Below are 8,700 nucleotides of genomic sequence, written 5' to 3'. Positions count from 1 at the left end.
TTACAGGAGAGAAGACTGAAGAACAAAAAGGTTAAGTGACCTTTTTTAGGATATGCAGCTAGTAAGTGCTGGCGGCAGAGAACTTGTTCTTAACTACTAGACCATACCGTCTCGTCTCTCCACAATGAGAGGAAACTTACACCATAAATGAAATATTCATTCTTTTAAAAGTTGTATCTTTGCAGTATAGAGCAATGAGATCTAGCACCTAAAGTAACCTCTTAATTGATCCGTGTGTCCCCCTTGAGAGTCAGTTCCAATTCTGGCCCACGTATCACTCTCAAGCTCAAACTCCCACGGGCACTCCTGCTATGTGTTGACCATCAACCAGCCAGTTGTCTGCAGAATTAAGCCCTACCCGGCCGGTTGGAAGCATTCCAGGCTTCCCTTGATGGTGCCCTACCCTCTGCACGCTCTCTCTCTGAAGCAGGCCACCTGCCATGCCCTCCACCTACCCGCTTTCCCTGATGCCGCCACGAATGTCTTTCTGCATTTTTCTAAACCCTCTACGATTCACTGACCATGAGTCTGTGGAAACTTCTTACATCCCCAGAGCACCAACAATTTCTCTCTCCTCTTTATTCCCACCGGACCTCACCCCTGGACTACAAGCGTGCCTCATTCTGCCTCTAAGTTTTGCACACATATTTAATATCCTCTTAGTTTCTGGAGGCCAGGTATCTTATCACATAGCAATAATGCCTGCCAGAATAGGACCTCAATACATGCCTAACTGACGCGATCCTGTTTCTATTTTAAAATGTCAGCTTTTTGATGGACTCCTTTACTACTTGCTTCTGAGTGGCATTATCTGCCTCTACATCTATTCTTCCAATATTACCAACGAGAGATTTCACTTTGTCCTCATATTTCATACAGGCCTTTATTTATTACCACTAATGGATCAATAATACGTGGTTAGATTCCTAGGTCAGGGTTCCTGCTCCTTGTCTTTCTGACCGAGTCGCTTCCTGTATCTCTACCTCTGAAATAATGGAAGACTTGGGTTAGGACCGCTCTGTCATTATTGGCGTATCGCCTTGGCTTGGTTGCACAAGCCTTCTGGGCCTCCCTCATAGGGCATTTGGGAGGATTGTTGAGATCAGGAAAAGAAACCCCTGACAGAAACAATAGTGAGTGTTAACAGGGGTTTGGGGTTGTGTGTGTAAGATACTCAATTTTCACAACAGACTTATGTTAACTACTCATCCGACATTTACAGTTTGGAAAACTGAGGCACAAAAAAGCGAACAAGGATATCGAACACTACACAGAGAGGGTGGGGGGAACACCTAGCATTTGGACACAGGACAATGAATCCTAAAACCGAAACATCCTCTCTGTTTGGACAGCTGATGAAGGGAATATATATATATATATATATATATATAATATATTATATATAATATATTATATATTATATATTATATATATATATATTATATATTATATATTATATATATTATATATATAATTATATATATATTATATATATAAGAGATTACCCAAGACCATTGGTGTCTTTCATTTACTCAGGTCTTCAAAAAGAACACAAGTCAGACAATACTGATTATCTAATATGTCCAAGGCAGGAGCAGGATTCATGAGCAAAGCCAACGCAAACCTGATGTGAATATTATGTTCCTCGTTTCTGACTTATGATCCCTTTCAACACAGTTTTCGCCACGAGGAAAGCCTAATTCCTACACGAATGACCAAGCTTTACTATTTACTGCTGCAGGTAACTGTGAGCACTGGGCCCAAGAGCTCATTAGGGCAAATGCCTGCAGCACTCAAACTCACACCCTTCAGGAATGTCACGGCCCCTCACTGAACTGACGAAGGCTCCCATGGGACACCTTTATGAGAGTCCTAAATAATGAGGGACAGGCCCTGGGGTATAAATAATTGGGAGATGCTGGGTCCCTTTAAAAAGCTATCCAAATTTCCAGAGAGTAAATTCCAGCATCGTTAACCGAATTCTGGCAATCGCTTATGAGCCCGTAGACAGAATGTATTATGGATGAAAAGTGTACCTGGACCTCTCAAAGAGGATGCTATGGTATCTAAGAGACCGTGAGCTGTAGAAGAAATGCTGGGAGCTGCTAAATTATTACTTTGCCTACCAACGTGCTCTTTGCTTGCCCCAGTTAGAAGCTGGGAAACGTTTCTGCTTTTGGGTTCCCCATAACCAAATCTGTGATGTTGGTGGAGACCTGCGATCCAAGGACCGCCCCCTCCACCCCCCCGGCCATGTCACCACTGGGGAAAGGGTTGCTCCTGACATCAAGTGGGTAGGGCCCAGGGATGCCACTACACCTCTGACAGTGCAGAGAACAACAACAATGAACTGTCCATCTCAGAATGTCAATAGTGCTCAGGCTGGAAGACTTCACTACAGCCCCATGCTCCGTTTCTCCATTCTTCCATCCAGTGCTGAGAACGCAGAATAGAGTGAAAGTTCAAAATCTTCAGTTGTTTGGCCCAAATGCAGACATGTGGACTTTCAGAACTCTTTTTCCACCCCCTTTTGGCATGGAAGTTACACATGTCCCAAGAACTGGGTGGGTGGGAAGGACAAGACATAAACGCACAGGAGCCGTCCTGTTTTTGTGCTTGTTTTCCCCCATGACCTGCTTTTAAATGTTTCCCACAACAGCAATATGTCTCTTCTCAGTACAGGACTAGTCAGGGCTTATGTAGAAGGACCCAGTTTAAAACTGCATCCAAAATGCATGATTCCAGGCTCTTCACAATCCTGCGGCTCAAGGAGGGAACGAAAAGGACAGGAAGCTAGCGCCGCCACTCAGAGGCTGGTTGGCATAACTTTGTAATATCCCAAGGCCAGATGAGGGACTTCTGATGTCCCACCACCCTGCCCTCTACTCATCACAGCTCCCCCGTCACAAACTAACATACTGCAAAAAGAAACAGTATTACCCCAAGTCATAGTTATCAAATCTGAAACCAGGAACTAGAAAGCTAAAGTGGTCTCTAGTAAGTTGTCCAAAGACCCCTCACCCTTAAGACATCTATCACATTCACGATTCACAAAGAGTAAACAGTAAATTTCGTTTCAAATATCATAGAAACTTACCAGCTGTTTAGGACAATTCCTGCATTGGTAGCTTACTGGTTCCTTTCCGCCATTTTCCTTCAGCTGATTTTCCATTCATCTGTCCTTTCCACAAACATTCTCTGGAGCATCTTACTGCCTTCCGCAGATAACACGGAGAAGTGGAAACATTCCCATCTCATGGGAACCCAGAGAACCCTCCTCTTCGCCTTCCTTGTTGTGGTTCTCTCTCTTTTCATGGGGGGAGGTCCAACCTGGAGAGAAAAGGGAAGAACTTTCTGGTTAGGAATATCTGAACAGCACCTTTCAGATGCCCCCCCCCCCCAGGCTCCCAAACCACCAATCCTATGTTCCACTGAGTGCTCCTTTCAAGAAACACTGCTTCTTGCTAAGCTGCCCAGTAGGGTTTCTATTAGTTTTAATAAATCAAGAGGATCTCTTCCAGTTACTCAGGGAATTTTTGGCTCTCTACATTCGCATATTAAAAGTTTAAGTGGAAGATGGTGGTGAGTGATGCCGGGGGTTAGTTTAAGCTAGACTTTGAAATGCGTGAACCTGTTTGAGAACAGCAATTCCCCCCCCCCCCCCCCCCCCCCCCCCCCCGCCTCTGAAAACGCCTGCGCACCAAGGAAAGAGCTACCTCCTCCCCTGTGGTCAGCGCCAGGAAATCAGCAAGACCTGGCTACGAGTCTCTGTCTTCTTGCCTCCTTAAATCCCAGCAAGCAGTATTTCAAGGGGGAAAGAAAGATACCGTTTAGCTCCAAAATTTCCTCCAAACGGTGAAAGGAACATGCCAGCCCTCCGCTTCCACCCTGTGAATGCTGCAGGGCTACCTGGGCTTTGCTAATACAAGTGGAAAGTGTATAAATGGCAGGGTAATTACTGGCTTTCGCCCTTGGACGGAGAAATGAGATCACGATTTTCACGAACAGGAACCGGAGCTGCCGCCGCTGCCCTGGCTGCCGCTTCCCCTCCCTGCGCGGGTCCCGCATTACATCACCGGTGAGCTCTTGCTGGTGGGGGTGGGGGGGGGGCGGGCGAGGAGGCTCCGCCAGGGACTCAGCCCCAAACCCAGGGGAGTAAACATGGAATAACGAGGGTAAACGGGAGGAGGACGAGGGAGAGGAATAAGGAAAAAGCAGGACCAGGTTTCCCACCGCCACCATCACCCCTCGTCTGTTTGCCGGGGAGGGGGAGGGGGTGTGTGCAAGGGCGCCACATCCTGAAGCAGCCGCACCCCAAATTTCGTTCCTGCACCGCCCCCCCATCCTCCCTCCACTTCCAATTCCAACAAAAACTGACATCCAAAGGGGCCAGGAGAGCGGCCTTGAGAAGCTCAGGGGGGGACTGCGGAGAGACGCCAGGGGATTGGGAGGGACCGAGGCGCCCGCGCCTTGGGGCAGCGTGAGGGAAGGCGGTCGTCGCTGCGCCCCCGCCCGGCCCAGCCAGCGGTGCCTCCCCCGCCAGGCGACAGCAGCCCGAGGGGGGAGGCAGAAGCGCCTCCTCCCTGCCGAGAGCCGAGGCGACGACCGAGGGGGAGGAAGACTCCTCACCTTGCCCCCGATGAGGGGCGGATCATGCCATGGCAGCGCCGGCGAGCGACAGCGGCGGCGGCGGCGGCGAGCGGAGCCCAACCAGCAGCCCCGGGAGCTCGACAGGAGCCGGGGTCGCCGCGGCGGGAGCCCGGGACGGCGGGGACGCGGCCGCTCGGAGCGCCGCCGTGACCGTCCCCGGCCTGCCTCCGCTCGAGGACTACGAGTGCAAAATCTGCTACAACTACTTCGACGCGGACCGGCGCGCGCCCAAGCTGCTGGCGTGCCTGCACACCTTCTGCCAGGAGTGCCTGAGCCAGCTGCAGCTCCGCGCCGCCGCCGCCGCCGCCGCCGCCGCCTCTGCGAGCGCCGCGCCTGAGCGCCCGCTGCGCCCGCCGCCCTGGCACGGCCCGCCCGGCGCCATCGCGTGCCCCGTGTGCCGCCACCGCACGCCGCTGCCCGACAGCCGCGTGCACGGCCTGCCCAACAACACCAAGCTCGCCGAGGCCTTCCCTCTGGCCCTGCGCGCCGCGCACGACCCGCTGCCCCAGGACCGCCTCCCGCCGCTGCCCGCGCGCCGCGCCGCGCCCGCCGCCGCCGCCCTGCCGCCCGCCCCGGCCCCGGCCCCGCCGCCGCTGCCGCCGCCCGCGGAGGACGCCGCTCGCGAGCCCCGCGCCCGCGCCGGCCTGCGCGCCCCGGGCGCCTACGAGAGCTGCCAGAACTGCAAGCGCGCCGCGCTCACCGCCGGCTGCGTGTGCGTCGTCTTCTCCTTCCTCTCCATGGTGGTGCTGCTCTTCACCGGCCTCATCTTCGTCAACCACTACGGCGGCGGCGGCGGGGGGGCACCTCCCGGCGGCGGGGCGCCCCCTGGCGCTGCCCCCGCTGCCGGGTCGCCCTCGCCCGTGGGGCCCATCTGTCTGTCGGTGGCCAGCATCCTGGCGCTCTTCTCGGTCGTCGTCACTTGGGTCATCTGTTGGCTCAAGTACCGGCCCGAGGGCGCGGCCGCTGGCTCGGCGGGGGGCGGCGGGGGCGGCCCGAGGGCTCGGGCGGCGGCTGGCGGCGGCGCGCGGAGGAGCGACACGTAACGGGGCCTCAAGCCGGGCCTCCGCCAGCACCTCCAGCCCCCGCGCGGCCGGAGAGGGGCGGGGGGGCTCCGGCTCCGCGCGCTCGAGCTGCGCCCCCTCGGTGCGGCACCGGGACGCCCGGCCACCACCGGGCCTCCCACGCCCCGCCTCCTCCGCGCGGGGTCGGCGACGGACCCCGAGGAGGCGGGGATGCTGCTGGGGAGTCCCGTCTCTGTGGACTGTGCAAGATCGCCCTTCGCTTCACGCACCACCCAGGTCCTCGCCAGAGTGCACGGCCGTCCCTCCCCCGAGTCCGAGGATTTGCAAAGAGAAGGAGAAGAGGAGTGGGCCCCCCGCCGCCCCGCCCGAGAGCTGATTTTCTGGCTGCCGCGACTGGAGAGTTTCAGGGGAGAGGTGCGCGCGCGCACGTCTGCCGCAGTTGTGAAAGGACTTGAATTGTCCAGAGCAAGGATGAATGAGATGTCCACGTGAAAGAAGGGTGTCCCCGCTTCCTGGCTGTCCTGGAAGGCGAGTGAGCCCGGGGCGCTGAGAGTGAAGTCCACTCCCCGGGGACACGGCGCGGGAGAGCGGGGCGGCGGCACACGAGGCCAGCCGCGCGCAGCTGGGCGCCCCCCGCCCTCCCCGGCAGGTGCGCAGCGCGCCTGCGCGCTGGGGCTGCCGCCACTCAGCCGACGGGAGAGGTGGCGGCGCGCGCAGGGCTGCCGGTGCCGCGGCTCCCAGCTCGGCGGAGTCCAGAAGTCCCATCCTGAAAACTTAGGATTGTTTTATTCACAGTGTTACTATACCAGGAAGTCATTTCATCTTCTGTAACTGGACTCAGGGAGCTTAAAGAGCCCGTTCTCTCTTCTCCTCTCAAAACTGACTTACTGTTGCCCCCACCTGGAAGATACTGAAAGCTATTCACGCAGAATATAAGCTGTAGGCTTCCTCTGCCTTTTTTTCTTCATTTCGTTTTTAAAGTAATTTATTCTAGAATGTATACATCTGGAAATTTTGTGCATTTAAATTTCCAGGGAAGTGTTTGATAAGCAGTAATATTTCTCCCGTACCTCCAGTCCAAATACATTTCAAGATTAGGAGCAGAAAATAAAGGCGTGTTAGTGATTGGTTCAAGATTTTACACCGTGAACAACTACTGACTTTCAATTATCTGATAAAATAGAAAATAGCTCCCAAAGACGAAACTGACAAGTCTTTCTTCCTCTGATTACAAATATATGTCACACTTACCGGGAAAATATTATTTTGAATTTAACTGTTTGATATTGGAAATCACTGAAAGGTTCACATCGGTCATATTAGATGAAAAAGAATACATATCTACCTGATTTTGTAACTAAAAAGATGTATTACGAGTGTATGTTGCAGGTGGATTAGATGCCTTTTTAAAGAAAAAAACCCCCCACTGTTTCAAATGTATTTTATATGAAAACATTCTTTATTCCATCTCTTCAAATTTGGAATAAGACAAAGTTTTCATGTCTGAAAATCACAGAAGCTGTTGAGGGTATGCTATTATTCCTCATGTATTTAATGCAAGCTGTCTGCATGATATCCTGACATTATTCCATTAACTGAACTTGAATGGAGCATTTGTATCTATCATAGAGTGAAGTAATTTATTGGTCACTGATAAGTGATAGGGCTGCAATTTAGGAATTGCAATCTGGTGTGTTTTATGTCTGCGTTGTCTTAATAAAAACAAGAAGCATTTATAGAAAAAAAAACCCCTATTTTCATGAAATTTATTTCATGGGGAAATTGCTCCGAGTTATTTATGGCACTCTTCTTGAAATACTCATCCCCATCCAAATCCTAATTTCACATTTTGAATGAGGCTGAGAGAAATAAGTCACACACGGGAGGAATGTACATCGCGAGGGCGGGCATTTTATGGAATTGTTTCTAGGGTTTCACAGGACTTCTGAAGGCCAAGGGAGATCTATCCATTGTATTTTGAAGGGAGAAGCAGCTTACCCATCCACTAATATAACATCCACTAAAACTAAACTCTGCTGTCAGATTTGGTTCTCAGTTTCTGCTAAATGTTTTCAGGTTCCTAATGTTTTTATGTTCCTAATACTAAGAGTCACATTTCGGAAACTAGCTTGGATTTGTTTACACCTCCAGCAAGTAACTTGTGTTACTTCTATGTGCGTTTTTATCTGTTACTCTTTCTTTCGTTCCAGTGCTGAGATTCTGTTTGCATTCATAACTGTTTCGTTGCACAAGTAGATCTACACGTGTGTGTGTGTGAGTGCTACCGACAGAAGTTGGCTTTGTGTATGTAATGATGTGTTCACATGTGCACACACACCTGTTTGTTACTTCACACTCTCCAATTGGCAACCTGGAAGTCTGTCCAAAGTTATTTGGGGACCAGCTTGCTTCTTATAGAGTTTATTTACATTCCACAGAGGAAGGTACACCAATGACATAAACTGAATTATTCCTTGTAAATGACAAAGATGTCTGAATCGCCTCCGTCACAGTACAAGCCACATTTTGCTTCCTTCTTAGGTTGCACATGTAAATTTCTTAAAATGAGAAATTTGAGCTAGAATACTCCTAAACAAAATAGACACAGTTAGTAGTTCAGTACCTAAACATGGTGAGATTTATTTTTTCTTGGCTGACTTTGTATTGCAGCTCATTTCTGACTTCCTTATCAGGAATTAAGCGACAGGATAGAGCAGCGGAAAACATGTGGTCAATTTCCAGTTGCTTTCTGTTAGTCAAGTAGTCCTCATTTTGCAGATGTGCTTTAGTCATCTTAAAGCACATCCTACATCATGCAGGAAGTCCTGGTACACCAGCTCCTAAGACAAAGCAGCTTAAAAGGTAATTATTGAAATGGTCCCATGAGTTGTAGAGAGGGCTCCTGATGACAGTGAGTGCTTTCCTCCCTTCTCATGGAAATTGTCACCTTCTTGGAAGCGCCTGACCCAATTCTGGACACATCTCCACCTCATGAGTGTTAACTGCCAATAAAATCACTGTAAAAAGC

The 8,700-nt window shown here is 51.2% G+C and overlaps 1 protein-coding gene across 1 annotated transcript; it reads left to right on the top strand.

Moving 5' to 3' along the window:
* The first annotated feature begins 3,707 nt into the window (after window positions 1-3,707).
* Window positions 3,708-7,410, top strand: LOC122481828 (RING finger protein 225-like). Its single transcript, XM_043577965.1, has one exon. The coding sequence runs from the start codon at window positions 4,659-4,661 to the stop codon at window positions 5,691-5,693; it is 1,035 nt and encodes a 344-aa protein (XP_043433900.1). The 5' UTR covers window positions 3,708-4,658; the 3' UTR covers window positions 5,694-7,410.
* Window positions 7,411-8,700: the final 1,290 nt, after the last annotated feature.

This window comes from Prionailurus bengalensis, chromosome C1 (genome assembly GCF_016509475.1).
Source record: "Prionailurus bengalensis isolate Pbe53 chromosome C1, Fcat_Pben_1.1_paternal_pri, whole genome shotgun sequence".
Lineage (NCBI taxonomy): Eukaryota > Metazoa > Chordata > Mammalia > Carnivora > Felidae > Prionailurus > Prionailurus bengalensis.
The sequence above is the reverse complement of the archived record's forward strand: the minus strand, read 5'-3'. Positions and strand labels throughout refer to the sequence as shown.

Excerpts from the sequence above, each read along its gene's own strand:
- LOC122481828 (XM_043577965.1), top strand. The coding sequence starts at position 4,659 with ATGGCAGCGCCGGCGAGCGACAGCGGCGGCGGCGGCGGCGAGCGGAGC.